Source organism: Boleophthalmus pectinirostris, unplaced genomic scaffold (assembly GCF_026225935.1).
Source record: "Boleophthalmus pectinirostris isolate CB_2022bp ecotype Guang Dong unplaced genomic scaffold, ASM2622593v1 HiC_scaffold_16, whole genome shotgun sequence".
In the NCBI taxonomy this organism is placed as follows: domain Eukaryota; kingdom Metazoa; phylum Chordata; class Actinopteri; order Gobiiformes; family Gobiidae; genus Boleophthalmus; species Boleophthalmus pectinirostris.
In genome coordinates, this window is record NW_026571095.1 from 38,221,147 (window position 1) to 38,236,505 (window position 15,359).

The 15,359-nt window shown below is 51.7% G+C and overlaps 2 protein-coding genes across 3 annotated transcripts in view; both read left to right on the forward strand.

The window, feature by feature from the left end:
* Positions 1-4,443: 4,443 nt before the first annotated feature.
* On the forward strand, positions 4,444-12,627 carry si:ch1073-184j22.1 (adipolin). The gene is made up of 8 exons (XM_055151967.1): positions 4,444-4,876; positions 4,992-5,096; positions 6,238-6,367; positions 10,485-10,609; positions 10,835-10,928; positions 11,310-11,391; positions 12,216-12,294; positions 12,378-12,627. Exons 1-8 carry the CDS (start codon positions 4,733-4,735, stop codon positions 12,474-12,476), a joined length of 858 nt encoding a protein of 285 aa, XP_055007942.1. The 5' UTR covers positions 4,444-4,732; the 3' UTR covers positions 12,477-12,627.
* A 483-nt stretch (positions 12,628-13,110) lies between these two features.
* LOC110170956 (dnaJ homolog subfamily C member 5-like) overlaps positions 13,111-15,359 on the forward strand; it is a 4,637-nt gene continuing 2,388 nt past the window's right edge. Inside the window, exons 1-3 of one of the 2 annotated variants that reach the window (XM_055151968.1) lie at positions 13,111-13,126; positions 13,836-14,138; positions 14,563-14,776. In XM_055151968.1, coding sequence (XP_055007943.1) covers positions 13,858-14,138; positions 14,563-14,776 — 495 coding nt within the window. In that variant the 5' untranslated portion in view covers positions 13,111-13,126; positions 13,836-13,857. Of the gene's footprint in view, positions 13,127-13,758; positions 14,139-14,562; positions 14,777-15,359 lie in introns of those variants that run through there. The other variant, XM_020936639.2, reaches the window with a different exon arrangement.

Consider the following 15,359-nt stretch of genomic DNA (forward strand, 5'->3'; position numbering starts at 1 on the left):
GCCGCCAACGAACGCCCAACGAACGCGCCAACGACGCGCCAACGAACGCGCCAACGAACGCGCCAACGAACGCGCCAGCGAACGCGCCACGAACGCGCCAACGAACGCGCCCAACGAACGCGCCAACGAACGCGCCAGCGAACGCGCCAACGAACGCCCCAACGAATACGCCAACGAACGCGCTAGCGTCGATCAGGGTCACACTGCTCGCTTCAACTGAACCAACATTTTTACACAGACACCCCCCCCCCCCCCATCCAGTTTGGTGGTTTTTAAAGTTCGTAAAACCGACTTCACGATTTTTAAATGATTTTTAAACGTGCAACAGGAAGCAGAGACACGAGGAGACGTCAGCCGGATCTGATCCACACGAGTTCTTCTTCCTCTTGAGATTTTATATTTGATGATTTATTTTTCTATTTTATTTTGACATTTTATTTTTGTATATTTACATTTAAATGATTCTGTTTTATTTCACTCGTGTTTCTTTTGCTTTTTTTGCTGCTTGTTTAGAATTTATTCTGACCATTTTTATTTTTCTTTGTTCTTGTTTTGTGACGTGTGACTGAGTCCAGATCATTTCCTGTGGATCAATAAAGTTTGTCTGCAGCCCCGTTCACACTAGTGTTTATGTGAGTGTCCGTTCACACTAGTGTTTATGGAGTGGTTGGTTCACACTAGTGTGTATGGGAGTGGTTGGTTCACACTAGTGTGTATGGGAGTGGTTGGTTCACACTAGTGTGTATGGGAGTGGTTGGTTCACACTAGTGTGTATGGGAGCGGTTGGTTCACACTAGTGTGGGAGCGGTTGGTTCACACTAGTGTGTATGTGAGCGGTTGGTTCACACTAGTGTGTATGGGAGCGGGTGGTTCACACTAGTGTGTATGGGAGCGGTTGGTTCACACTAGTGTGTATGGGAGCGGGTGGTTCACACTAGTGTGTATGGGAGTGGGTGGTTCACACTAGTGTGTATGTGAGTGGGTGGTTCACACTAGTGTGTATGGGAGCGGGTGGTTCACACTAGTGTGTATGGGAGTGGGTGGTTCACACTAGTGTGTATGGGAGGTGGTTCACACTAGTGTGTATGGGAGTGGTTGGTTCACACTAGTGTGTTATGGGAGTGGGTGGTTCACACTAGTGTGTATGGGAGTGGGTGGTTCACACTAGTGTGTATGGGAGTGGGTGGTTCACACTAGTGTGTATGGGAGTGGTTGGTTCACACTAGTGTGTATGGGAGTGGTTGGTTCACACTAGTGTGTATGGGAGTGGTTGGTTCACACTAGTGTGTATGGGAGCGGGTGGTTCACACTAGTGTGTATGGGAGCGGTTGGTTCACACTAGTGTGTATGGGAGTGGGTGGTTCACACTAGTGTGTATGGGAGGTTGGTTCACACTGTGTGTATGGGAGTGGGTGGTTCACACTAGTGTGTATGGGAGTGGGTGGTTCACACTAGTGTATGGGAGTGGGTGGTTCATATGGTGTTCACACTAGTGTGTATGGGAGTGGGTGGTTCACACTAGTGTGTATGGGAGTGGGTGGTTCACACTAGTGTGTATGGGAGTGGTTGGTTCACACTAGTGTGTATGGGAGTGGTTGGTTCACACTAGTGTGTATGTGATTCGTTCCTTTTGATTCTCTGAGTTTGTGACGTCGTCGTGAAACGAAAAAACTAATATTTTCTTCATTATTTGTCTCCAAAACCAAAATGAAAAAAAGAACAAAAAACAGAAAACGAATCATTTTTCAGTTTCTGTGTTTAGTCCTGGTTTAGTCCTGGTCTAGTCCTGGTCGAGTCCTGGTCGAGTCCTGGTCTAGTCCTGGTCTAGTTCTGGTCTAGTCCTGGTCTAGTCCTGGTCGAGTTCTGGTCTAGTCCTGGTCTAGTCCTGGTTTGAGTTCTGGTCTAGTCCTGGTCTAGTCCTGGTTCTGGTTCTAGTCCTGGTCGAGTCCTGTCGAGTCCTGGTTAGTCTAGTCCTGGTCTAGTCCTGGTCTAGTCCTGGTTTAGTCCTGGTCCTGTCTAGTCCTGGTCGAGTCCTGGTCGAGTCCTGGTCTAGTCCTGGTCTAGTCTGGTTGAGTCTGGTCTAGTCCTGGTCTAGTCCTGGTCTAGTCCTGGTCTAGTCTGGAGTTCTGGTCTAGTCCTGGTCTAGTCCTGGTCTAGTCCTGGTTTAGTTCTGGTCTAGTCCTGGTCTAGTCCTGGTTTAGTCCTGGTCTAGTCCTGGTCTAGTCCTGGTTTAGTTCTGGTCTAGTTCTGGTCTAGTCCTGGTCTAGTCCTGGTTTAGTTCTGGTCTAGTCTGGTCTAGTCCTGGTCTAGTCCTGGTTCTAGTCCTGGTCTAGTCCTGGTTTAGTTCTGGTCTAGTCCTGTAGTCCTAGTCCTGTCTAGTCCTGGTCTAGTCCTGGTCTAGTCCTGGTTTAGTTCTAGTCCTGGTCTTAGTCCTGGTCTAGTCCTGGTTTAGTTCTGGTCTAGTTCCTGGTCTGGTTTAGTCCTGGTTTAGTCCTGGTTTAGTCCTGGTTTAGTCCTGGTTTAGTCCTGGGTCTAGTCTAGTCCTAGTCCTGGTCTAGTCCTGGTTTAGTCTGGTCTAGTCCTGGTCTAGTCCTGGTTTAGTCCTGGTTTAGTCCTGGTTTAGTCCTGGTTAGTCCTGGTCTAGTTCTGGTCCTGGTTTAGTCCTGGTCTAGTCCTGGTTTAGTTCTGGTCTAGTCCTGGTTTAGTCCTGGTTTAGTTCTGGTTTAGTTTAGTCCTGGTTTAGTCCTGGTTTAGTCCTGGTTTAGTTCTGGTTTAGTCCTGGTTTAGTCCTGGTTTAGTTCTGGTCTAGTCCTGGTCTAGTCCTGGTCTAGTCCTGGTTTAGTCCTGGTTTAGTCCTGGTTTAGTCCTGGTTTAGTTCTGGTTTAGTTCTGGTCTGTTGTCGTGTGTTGGGGTTTGATAAGTTTATCTCATGTTTGAGTTTCAGAGAAAAAAGTTACATCAGAACAAACAGACAGGAGCAGACAGGAGCAGACAGGGGCAGACAGGGGCAGACAGGAGCAGACAGGAGCAGACAGGAGCAGACAGGGGCAGACAGGGGCAGACAGGGGCAGACAGGAGCAGACAGGGGCAGACAGGAGCAGACAGGAGCAGACAGGAGCAGACAGCAGACAGGGGCAGACAGGGCAGACAGAGCAGACAGGGCAGACAGAGACAGCAGACAGGGGCAGACAGGGCAGACAGGCAGACAGGGCAGACAGGAGCAGACAGGGGCAGACAGGAGCAGACAGGGGCAGACAGAGCAGGAGCAGACAGGGGCAGACAGGAGCAGACAGGGCAGACAGGGGCAGACAGGGGCAGACAGGAGCAGACAGGGGCAGACAGGGGCAGACAGGAGCAGACAGGGGCAGACAGGAGCAGACAGGGGCAGACAGGAGCAGACAGGGGCAGACAGGAGCAGACAGGGGCAGACAGGGGCATTTGAGTGGAGCTGAACACACTGACTTAGTCCATTTCATTATACAAACTGTGATCTCAACCAGGACTAAACCAGAACTAGACCAGAACTCAACCAGGACTTAACCAGAACTAGACCAGAACTCAACCAGGACTAAACCAGGACTTAACCAGGATTTAACCAGGACTAAACCAGGACCAGACCAGTGCCGTAATCTTACGTCAGTTTGATGATGTAATTGAAGTCTCACAGATTACATCATTCTTAAGCCACGCCCACTGTTCAGTTGGCCCCACCCCCTGCTGTAGCTCCGCCCCCTGGTGTGTAGTGGGCGTGGCTCCAGTTTGTGGGGTCATGACGTCACACGGTAGACCTGGTTTAGTCCTGGTTTAGTCCTGGGACCAGGTTCTGTCAGGTGATTGTGGAGAATGAGACACCTGTCAGTGCACCTGTCAGTGCACCTGTCATTGCACCCGTCAGTGCACCTCCTCTTTCATTAACACAACACACTATACACAACATCACGTGATGACATCACTGTGTGGCCCTGAGTGGACGTCACTCAGTGCAGAAAAGTAAACAGTTTTAAAAACATTTTAAGTTGTTTCATTTGAAATCAGATTTTTCTCTGATGGACGAAGTTTAAACCAGAAAAAGTCACAAACAAATGAACCACGTTTATGATCATAATGAAATTTATTTATCATCAAATTAAATATTTGTCATTATATTAAATATTGATATTTTCTTTTATATTAAAGTGATAATTTTCATTTTAAAAGTTAAATTTTCACATAAATAAAGGGAAAAAATAAATAAATAAATGAACAAAACACAAACCATTTTATAAAGTCAGTCAAAAGTTTAGTCCTGGTCTGGTCCTGTGGGAGGGTCTTGGGCACAGGGGGCGTGGTTAGGGGGCGGGGTCAGAGTGGGCGGGCACACGGGGCGGGGTCAGAGTGGGCGGGGTCAGGGGCAGAGTGGGCGGGTCAGGGGGCGGGGTCAGGGTTTGTGTTTCATATAAAATTCTCTGTGAACCGGTGGAAAAAATGAGACTCACATGGACCAGACCGAGACCTGGACCAGACCTGGTTTAAAGAAAGACCCAGGCAAGAACTCTGCTGTGGGCTCATTTAGTCCTGGTTTAGTTCTGGTTTAGTCCTGGTTTGCACATGACTGTGTTCAGATTCAGACCTTCTTTAGTCCTCATTTAGTCCTGGTTTAGTCCTGGTTTAGTCCTGGTTTAGTCCTGGTTTAGTCCTGGTTTAGTCCTGGTTTAGTCCTGGTTTAGTCCTGGTCCTGGTTCAGAGGGGCAGCATGCGTCCCGGGCGTCCCCAGGCTCGGGGCTCCGTGTCTGGGCTCGGGGGGTCGGGGCGTCTGGCTCTGCTCCTGGTTCTTCTGATGCTTCTGGACGAAACGACGTCGCTGAAAGAAAAAAACGAAGAAGAAGAACAAATCCTGGTGAGAACAACGTCTGTGGAGAGGAGAGCAGGAGGGAGAGGAGGAAGAGGAGGAGAGGAAGAGGAGGAGAGGAAGAGGAGGAGGAGGTGCAGAAGGTTCATGTTGTTCTTGTCAGTCCTCAGGTTCCTTCAGATTTTCTCCTCAGACTTCGTGGCTCGTCTTCAGAAGAATGTCCAACGAAGAAAAACACAACAACAAGAACCTGAAGAGGAACTCAAAGGTCTGATCTTCCTCCTCCTCTTCTCCTCTTCCTCTCCTCTTCCTCCTCTCCTCTTCCTCTCCTCTCCTCCTCCTCCTCCTCTCCTCTTCCTCCTCTCCTCCTCTCCTCTCTCCTCCTCCTCTCCTCCTCTCCTCCTCTCTCCTCCTCCTCCTCCTCCTCCTCTTCCTCTCTCCTCTCTCTCTCCTCTTCTCTCCTCTCCTCCTCTTCCTCCTCCTCCTCCTCCTCCTCCTCTCCTCCTCTCCTCCTCTCCTCCTCTCCTCTCCTCCTCCTTCTCTCTCTCCTCTTCCTCCTCCTCCTCCTCCTCCTCCTCCTCCTCTTCCTCCTCCTCTCCTCCTCCTCCTCCTCCTCTTCCTCCTCTCTCCTCCTCCTCCTCTTCCTCCTCCTCTTCCTCCTCTCCTCCTCTCCTCCTCCTCTTCCTCCTCTCTCTGTGCTCTTCCTCTTTTCAGTTTTATATTTTTATTTCTTATCTGAAGTTTTTCCAGATCAAATCTGTCTGAGTCAAACTAAATAAATCTACACTCCTGGATTTATTTATTTATTTATTATTTTTATTTATTTATTTATTTAATGTTTTTGTTTTTTTTGTGGGTTGATGAAACTCGTCGTCTTGTGTTGGAGCAGTAAATCTTCAGGCTGTAATACTCTTCCTCACCAGTGTGAGGCGCCGTAACAATGATCAGAATATTTAATTGTTCAAATCTCATCACTTTAGTTTGTTTGAGATTCTGTCCCACAAATGTCAACGTTTTGTTTTTTCAAATCTGAAACAGAACTTTTAATTTTTATCATAAGATTTGGATGAGAATTATTAGAAAAACTTGGTCTGAAAATCCAACAGTTGAAATTCCCCGAGTTTTTGTTTTTGATCCGTGTTTGTGTCTTTGTGTTGTTAGCATTAGCATTACCGTTAGCATTAGCATTAGCATTAGCAGTGTGTCTGGGTTGTTGGGCGACAGGAGCGACAGGAGCGACAGGAGCGACAGGAGCGACTTTCCTCTGAACTTTTTGACGCGAGGCTCTGGCTCCGTGTGAACGAACGACCGAAACAAATAAAACCTTCACCGTTTGGACAAAAGTTTGTCGTCGTGTGAACAAACTCTGAGTGTCGTTTGTTTCTCATGTTTTGTTTTGTTTTGTGTAGCACGGCCCCCCCGGCCCCCGCGGCCCCCCGGGGCCCCCCGGACCTCAGGGCCCCCCCGCGGCCCCCGGCCTCCCCCCACCTCCGCTCCTCCAGCAGCAGCTCCGAGATCAACTCCGAGATCAACTCCGAGGTGAGAAACTCCGAGGTGAGAAACTCCCCGGAAACACGAACCGCCAACGACACGCACGTGTGGGCGTGTCTGACATGCTAACACGCTAACATGCTAACATGCTAACGCTAACATGCTAACACGCTAACACGCTAACACGCTAACACGCTAACATGCTAACACTAACATGCTAACACGCTAACACGCTAACATGCTAACATGCTAACACGCTAACACGCTAACACGCTAACATGCTAACACGCTAACATGCTAACACGCTAACCTGCTAAAAGTTCACATCCACTGCACGAGGCGGCGGTTGCGGCGGTGGTGGTTGCGGTGGTTTAACCTTCTCTTTCAGGGTCACATTGACCTGAAGATTCGTTTTTCCTTCCTGCTCTCTTGGGTCAATCAGACACAAACATCATTTATTTTCTCGCTTGGTGAGAAAATACGTCTGGACGTCTGGTTTGGACGTTGGTCTGGACGTTGGTTGGACGTTTTGGACGTTGGTGGACGTTGGTTTCTGGACGTTGGTCTGGACGTTGGTTTGGACGTTGGTCTGGACGTTCGTCTGGACGTTGGTTTGGACGTTGGTCTGGACGTTGGTCTGGACGTTGGTTGGACGTTCGTCTGGACGTTGGTCTGGACGTTGGTTTGGACGTTGGTTTGGACGTTGGTTCTGGACGTTGGTCTGGACGTTGGTTTGGACGTTGGTCTGGACGTTGGTTTGGACGTTGGTTTGGACGTTCGTCTGGACGTTCGTTTGGACGTTGGTCTGGACGTTGGTTTGGACGTTCGTCTGGACGTTCGTCTGGACGTTGGTCTGGACGTTGGTTTGGACGTTGGTTTGGACGTGGACGTGGTTGGACTGGACGTTGGTTTGGACGTTGGACGTCTGGACGTTGGACGTTGGACGTTGGTCTGGACGTTGGTTGGTTTGGATGTTCGTCTGGACGTTGGTTTGGACGTTCATCTGGACGTTCGTCTGGACGTTGGTTTGGACGTTCGTCTGGACGTTCGTGGACGTTGGTTTGGACTGGACGTTGGTTGGACGACGTCTTGGACGTTGGACGTCTGGACGTTGGTTTGGACGTTTGGTGGACTGGGACGTTTGGTTTGGACGTTCGTCTGGACGTTGGTCTGGACGTTGGTTGGACGTTGGTCTGGACGTTTTGGACGTTCGTCTGGACGTTGGTTTGGACGTTGGACGTTGGTGGACGTTGGTCTGGACGTTGGACGTTGGTTTGGACGTTGGTTTGGACGTTGGACGTTCTGGACGTTGGACGTTGGTCGTTGGTTTGGACGTTGACGTTTGGACGTTGGTTTGGACGTTCTGGACGTTGGTTTGGACGTTTGGACGTCTGGACGTTGGTCTGGACGTTGGTTGGACGTTGGTCTGGACGTTGGACGTCGTTGGACGTTGGTTTGGACGTTCGTCTGGACGTTGGTTTGGACGTTGGTTTGGACGTTGGTTTGGACGTTCGTCTGGACGTTGGTTGGACGTTCGTCTGGACGTTGGTTTGGACGTTGGTTTGGACGTTGGTTTGGACGTTCGTCTGGACGTTGGTTTGGACGTTCGTTTGGACGTTCGTCTGGACGTTGGTTTGGACGTTGGTTTGGACGTTGGACGTTCATCTGGACGTTGGTCTGGACGTTGGTTTGGACGTTCGTCTGGACGTTGGTTTGGACGTTCGTCTGGACGTTGGTTTGGACTGGACGTTGGTTTGGACGTTCGTTGGACGTTGGTTTGGACGTTGGTCTGGACGTTGGTTTGGACGTTGGTTTGGACGTTCGTCTGGACGTTGGTTTGGACGTTGGTTTGGACGTTCGTCTGGACGTTGGTTTGGACGTTGGTTTGGACGTTGGTTGGACGTTCGTCTGGACGTTGGTCTGGACGTTGGTTGGACGTTGGTTTGGACGTTGGTTTGGACGTTGGTTTGGATGTTCGTCTGGACGTTGGTTTGGACGTTCGTCTGGACGTTGGTTTGGACGTTGGTTTGGACGTTGGTTTGGACGTTGGTTTGGACGTTCGTCTGGACGTTGGTTTGGACGTTCGTGGACGTTGGACGTTGGTTCGTTGGACGTTCGTCTGGACGTTCGTCTGGACGTTGGTTTGGACGTTCGTCTGGACGTTCGTTGGACGTTGGTTTGGACGTTCGTCTGGACGTTGGTTTGGACGTTCGTCTGGACGTTGGTCTGGACGTTGGTTTGGACGTTGGTTTGGACGTTGGTTTGGACGTTGGTTTGGACGTTCGTCTGGACGTTGGTTGGACGTTGGTTTGGACGTTGGTTTGGACGTTCGTCTGGACGTTGGTCTGGACGTTGGTTTGGACGTTGGTCTGGACGTTTGGACGTTGGTTTGGACGTTGGTTTGGACGTTGGTTTGGACGTTCGTCTGGACGTTGGTTTGGACGTTGGTTGGACGTTCGTCTGGACGTTGGTTTGGACGTTGTTGGACGTTCGTCTGGACGTTGGTTTGGACGTTGGTCTGGACGTTGGTCTGGACGTTGGTCTGGACGTTGGTTTGGACGTTCGTCTGGACGTTCGTCTGGACGTTGGTTTGGACGTTCGTCTGGACGTTGGTCTGGACGTTGGTTTGGACGTTGGTTTGGACGTTGGTCTGGACGTTGGTCTGGACGTTGGTCTGGACGTTGGTCTGGACGTTCGTCTGGACGGACGTTGGTCTGGACGTTGTCTGGACGTTGGTCTGGACGTTCGTGACCTGAGGAGCTCATGAGGCTTAAATGTTTCGTTGGTTTTACGAGATGAAGCGGGAAAGTGAAAAACAGGAAATGTGTTTAGAAACGACCAATCACAGCCCTGGACGTCCTGAACGTCTGCACCGAGTCGACTCGTAGTCACAACATTTGTGAGGTGCAGGGCTCACGGCGACGCCCACGATTTAACGCACCAACATAAACCGGGTCCTGCCGAGGTCCCGGCGAGGACGAGGTCCCGGCGAGGACGAGGTCCCCGAGGGAGGACGAGGTCCCGACGAGGTCCCGGCGAGGACGAGGTCCCGGGGAGGACGAGGTCCCGGCGAGGACGAGGTCCCGGGGAGGACGAGGTCCCAACGAGGACGAGGTCCCGAGGTGGAGGACGAGTTTAGTCCCGGGGAGGTTCCTCTTAGTCGGTGTTTGGTTTCTGTTTAGTCTTTAGTTGGTTTAGTTTAGTCTGGTTAGTTTTAGTTTAGTCCTGGTTTATTTTTTGGTTTAGTCTGGTTTAGTCCTGGTTTAGTCCTGGTTTAGTCTTGGTTTAGTCTTGGTTTAGTCTGGTTTAGTCCTGGTTTAGTCTGGTTTAGTCTGGTTTAGTCCTGGTTTAGTCTGGTTTAGTCCTGGTTTAGTCTTGGTTTAGTTCTGGTTTAGTCCTCCTGGTTTAGTCCTGGTTTAGTTTTCCTGGTTTAGTCCTGGTTTAGTCTGGTTTAGTCTTGGTTTAGTTTAGTCCTGGTTTAGTCTGGTTTAGTCCTGGTTTAGTCCTGGTTTAGTCCTGGTTTAGTCCTGGTTTAGTCCTGGTTTAGTTCTGGTTTAGTTCTGGTGACGTCAGATTTTTCAGCAAATGGAAAAATGTGGCTCTAAAGAAAAGCTCCAGTGTTTTTGCTCCAGGACCAGATCCAGACTGAGTCCTGGTCCAGACTTGGTCCAGACCTGGTCCAGACTTGGTCCAGACCTGGTCCAGACTGGTCCAGACTTGGTCCAGACCTGGTCCAGACTTGGTCCAGACTTGGTCCAGACCTGGTCCAGACTTGGTCCAGACTTGGTCCAGACTTGGTCCAGACCTGGTCCAGACTTGGTCCAGACTTGGTCCAGACCTGGTCCAGACTTGGTCCAGACTTGGTCCAGACTTGGTCCAGTCCAGACTTGGTCCAGTCTTGGTCCAGTCTTGGTCCAGACTTGGTCCAGTCTTGGTCCAGTCTTGGTCCAGACTTGGTCCAGACTTGGTCCAGTCTTGGTCCAGTCTTGGTCCAGTCTTGGTCCAGTCTTGCAGTCTTGGTCTAAACCAATAAAATATTGTCCTGTCCCCAAAACTCTTAAGAAAACCACAATAGTCGCCCACTCAGGTCACTCAGGTCCCTGTGACACACTCAGGTCCCTGTGACACACTCAGGTCACTCAGGTCCCTGTCTCTTGTTGCTCAGGTCTGGCGGGGGAGTCGTGTCGTCTCTGTGGTCCTCCTCGGGTCTCGGTCTGTTTCTCCAGTCGACTCCAGGCCTCAGTCTCGGTCCCACGAAGAAGTCTCCTGGAAGTCCAGACCTTCACCCAGGTCTGACCACAACCACGTTTAGACCTGGTCTAGTCCTGGTCTAGTCCTGGTCTAGTCCTGGTTCAGTCCTGGTCTAGTCCTGGTCTAGTCCTGGTCTAGTCCTGGTTTAGTCCTGGTCTAGTCCTGGTCTAGTCCTGGTCTAGTCCTGGTTTAGTCCTGGTCTAGTCCTGGTCTAGTCCTGGTCTAGTCCTGGTTTAGTCCTGGTTTAATCCCGGTCTCGTTCAGGTCCTCAGTGGGTCTCGTGGTCCGTCTTTGTCCTCGGGTCGGTTCACGGCTCCGGTCTCTGGGTTTTATCAGCTCACGGCGAGTCTCCTGATGGGTGAGTGCGGCGGAACAGGAGGGGGCGCTGTCCCCTCTGACCCCTGACCCCGACCCTGACCCAGACCCCGACCCTGACCCTGACCCAGACCCTGACCCCGACCCTGACCCCGACCCCTGACCCGACCCCTGACCCCCCTGACCCCTGACCCCTGACCCCTGACCCCGACCCTGACCCCTGACCCCGACCCCTGACCCCGACCCCTGACCCCTGACCCCGACCCCGACCCTGACCCTGACCCCGACCCTGACCCCGACCCTGACCCCGACCCTGACCCCGACCCCTTGACCCCGACCCCGACCCCTGACCCTGACCCCCCCTGACCCCTGACCCCGACCCCTGACCCTGACCCCGACCCCTCTTACCCCAATCTGTTTTCAGAGTCCGGAGACCGAGTCCAAGTCCGAGCCCGGGACCACGTCCGAGCTGCGATCTGCATCCAGTCCCTGTGTCAGACCAACCTGTGAGTGACCCCTGACCCCTGTCCTCTCTGACCCCTGACCCCTGACCCTGAGTTTATATTTTTAAAACAGAATTCAGATTTGTTTTAAGTTATTTTGAGATTTCAGATTTTAATTATTTAGATTCAGATTTTAATTATTTTGATTCAGATTTTAATTATTTTGATTCAATTTTAATTATTTAGATTCAGATTTTAATTATTTAGATTCAGATTTTAATTATTTAGATTCAGATTTTAATTATTTAGATTCAGATTTATTTCTCTCCTGGAAACTTGAGTCTGAGAAATAAAAAGATTTTTCAGTTTTAATGAAGATGAATCCAGAGCAAAACACCACTGAAACAGAACTGTTCCATTCACCTGTCACTTCACCTGTTCACCTGTCACTTCACCTGTCTGTTCACCTGTCTGTTCACCTGTCACTTCACCTGTCTGTTCACCTGTCACCTGTCACTTCACCTGTCACTTCACCTGTCCTGTTCACCTCACTTCACCTTCACCTCACTTCACCTGTCACTTCACCTGTTCACCTGTCCGTTCACCTGTCACTTCACCTGTCACTTCACCTGTCTGTTCACCTGTCAGTTCACCTGTCCGTTCACCTGTCAGTTCACCTGTCACTTCACCTGTCTGTTCACCTGTCACTTCACCTGTCACTTCACCTGTCCGTTCACCTCCGTTCACCTGTCACTTCGTTCACCTGTCGTTCACCTGTCGATTCACCTCACTTCACCTGTCCGTTCACCTGTCCGTTCACCTGTCTGTTCACCTGTCACTTCACCTGTCCGTTCACCTGTCCGTTCACCTGTCACTTCACCTGTCAGGTCCGTTGCCGCGGTGACAGGTGTGGTGGCGTCCGGTGGAACCTTCAGCGTCGTCCTGACAGGGACGCTGCACCTGCAGGTCAGTATCGCACCTGACGACGCGTCACCTGTCGGGGCGCGGGCACCTGTCTGGCTCACCTGTCTGCACCTGTCCTGTCGCAGGGGGGGGAGTACCTGTCGGTGTTCGTGGACAACGGCTCCGGGTCGTCGCTCAGGATCCTGCCCAGCTCCAGCTTCTCAGGCGTCCTGCTCGGAGTCTGAGCCCAGGACCCGGGTCCAGACCGGGTCCAGACCGGGTCCAGACCGGGTCCAGACCAGGTCCAGACTGAGTCCAGACCGGGTCTAGTTTAGTCCTGTTTTTTTTGTGGATCATTATTTATTAAATTCTTGTAAATAAAGTTTTGTCTTTAAACTCGACTCGGTTTTGTTTTTGGGGCTTGAACCTGGGACCTCGTGGCTGTGGGGCGGAGGGTCACAGGGTCGCGGCGGCCGGGGGCGGGGCCTGGGTGATTGACAGGTGCGTGGCAGCTGCTCGTCGTCATGGCGACAGCGACCGGTCCCCGTCTGAAACCCGAGACTCACCTGAGGGCACCTGAGACCTGCTCCAATATTCATGAAGGAGACGCAGACACACGACCAGAGCAGGACTAAACCAGGACCAGACCAGGACCGGACCGGGACCAGGCCAGGACCAGACCAGGACCAGACCAGGACCAAGGCCAGAGCAGGATTAGGACTACAGCAGGACCAAAACAAGACCAGACCAGACTAGGGGTAAACCAGGACCAGATCAGGACCAGGCCAGGACCAGACCAGGACTACCCCAGGACCGGAGCAGGACCGGACCAGGACCGGACCAGGACCGGACCAGGACCGGACCAGGACCGGGGGCGGAGCACAGCTGGGCTCAGGTAAGATCATCAAACCAACTTCATCTGAACAAAAGTTTGACCTTTAACAAACCGAACAAACGCAGCTCCTCCTGAACCTCGGCCTGAGTTCTTTTAAAGACTGAAACATTTTGTTTGTGTTGAAGTTTAACTGGACCTTGGACAGTTTTACCAAATATGAAAAGTAGGAAATGTTCCGGTCTAGAGCTTTAAACACTCGGCTCGTCTGTTATTAAGAAGCTGTCGGCCATTTTGTGTTTAATGCTTCAACAAAGTCCTGAGTCAAACAACACACAACAACACAGGCAGAACACACACAACACACACACAACACACAACAGGCAGAACACACAACAACACACACACAACAACAACACAAACACACACAACACACAACACACAACACACAACAGGCAGAACACACAAACACACACAACAACACACAACAGGCAGAACACACAAACAACACACAACAACACACAACAACACACACAACAACACACAACACACAACAACAACACACAACACACAACAACAACACACAAACACACAAACAACACACAACAGGCAGAACACACAACAACACACAACAACACACAACAAACAACACACAACACACAAACAAACACACAACACACGACGACAAACAGAACGACACGACGACAAACAACGACACGACGACACAGAGACGAGAACAACAACATTTCCTTATTTTTCTTTGTCAAAACAGAATCTAAATATGAACAGGAAACATGAACAGAGACACATCGCCCCTGTCTGTGCAGGTGCAGTCACCGCCCCTGTCTGTGCAGGTGCAGTCACCGCCCCTGTCTGTGCAGGTGCAGTCACCGCCCCTGTCTGTGCAGGTGCAGTCACCGCCCCTGTCTGTGCAGGTGCAGTCACCGCCCCTGTCTGTGCAGGTGCAGATGGCGGACGGACGGCAGCGCTCCCTGTCCACTTCAGGAGAGTCTCTGTACTCGGTGCTCGGGCTGGAGCGCGGGAGCAGCCATGACGACATCAAGAAGGCCTACAGGTGAGACAGGACCGACAGGTGAGACAGGACCGACAGGTGAGACAGGACCGACAGGTGAGACAGGACCGACAGGTGAGACAGGACCGACAGGTGAGACAGGACCGACAGGACCGACAGGTGAGACAGGACCCACAGGTGAGACAGGACCGACAGGTGAGACAGGACCCACAGGTGAGACAGGACCGACAGGTGAGACAGGACCGACAGGTGAGACAGGACCGACAGGTGAGACAGGACCCGACAGGTGAGACAGGACCGACAGGTGAGACAGGACCGACAGGTGAGACAGGACCGACAGACGACAGTTCCAGTGTCTCTGGGTCAAACATCAGGAGCAGATCTGAGCCTGGACCCTGGAACTAAACCCGGTCTAAACCCGGTCTAAACCCGGTCTAAACCCGGTCTGAACCCAGTCTTTGTGCAGGAAGCTGGCGCTGCGGTTCCACCCGGATAAGAACCCGGACAACCCGGCGGCGGCCGAGCGTTTTAAGGAGCTGAACAGCGCCCACGCGGTTCTGACCGACCCGACCAAACGAAACATCTACGACGCCTACGGGTCCCTCGGCCTCTACGTCGCCCAACAGTTTGGAGAAGAACACGTCAACACCTACTTCATGCTCTCGACCTGGTGGGCCAAGGTCTGAACCAGGACTAAACCAGGACTGGACCAGGAACCAGGACTGGACCAGGACTGAATCAGGACTGAATCAGGACTGGACCAGGACTGAATCAGGACTGAACCAGGACTGGACCAGGACTGAACCAGGACTGAACCAGGACCAGGACTGAATCAGGACCAGGACTGACCAGGACTGAACCAGGACCAGGACTGAACCAGGACTGAACCAGGACTGAATCAGGACTGAATCAGGACTGACCAGGACTGAACCAGGACTGGACCAGGACTGAATCAGGACTGAACCAGGACTGGACCAGGACTGAACCAGGACTGAACCAGGACTGGACCAGGACTGAACAGGACTGAACCAGGACTGGACCAGGACTGAACCAGGACTGAACCAGGACTGAATCAGGACTGAACCAGGACTGAACCAGGACTGGACCAGGACTGGACCAGGACTGAATCAGGACTGAACCAGGACTGAACCAGGACTGAACCAGGACTGAACCAGGACTGGACAGGACTGAATCAGGAATGAACCAGGACTGAACCAGGATGGTGTGAAGCATGAGGAGTGAGGTGTGAGGTCACTGCGTGGT

Excerpts from the sequence above, each read along its gene's own strand:
- si:ch1073-184j22.1 (XM_055151967.1), top strand. The coding sequence starts at position 4,733 with ATGCGTCCCGGGCGTCCCCAGGCTCGGGGCTCCGTGTCTGGGCTCGGG. Across the intron at positions 6,368-10,484 it reads ACTCCGAGATCAACTCCGAG|GTCTGGCGGGGGAGTCGTGT; the intron begins GTGAGAAACTCC and ends CTTGTTGCTCAG. Across the intron at positions 10,610-10,834 it reads AAGTCCAGACCTTCACCCAG|GTCCTCAGTGGGTCTCGTGG; the intron begins GTCTGACCACAA and ends GGTCTCGTTCAG.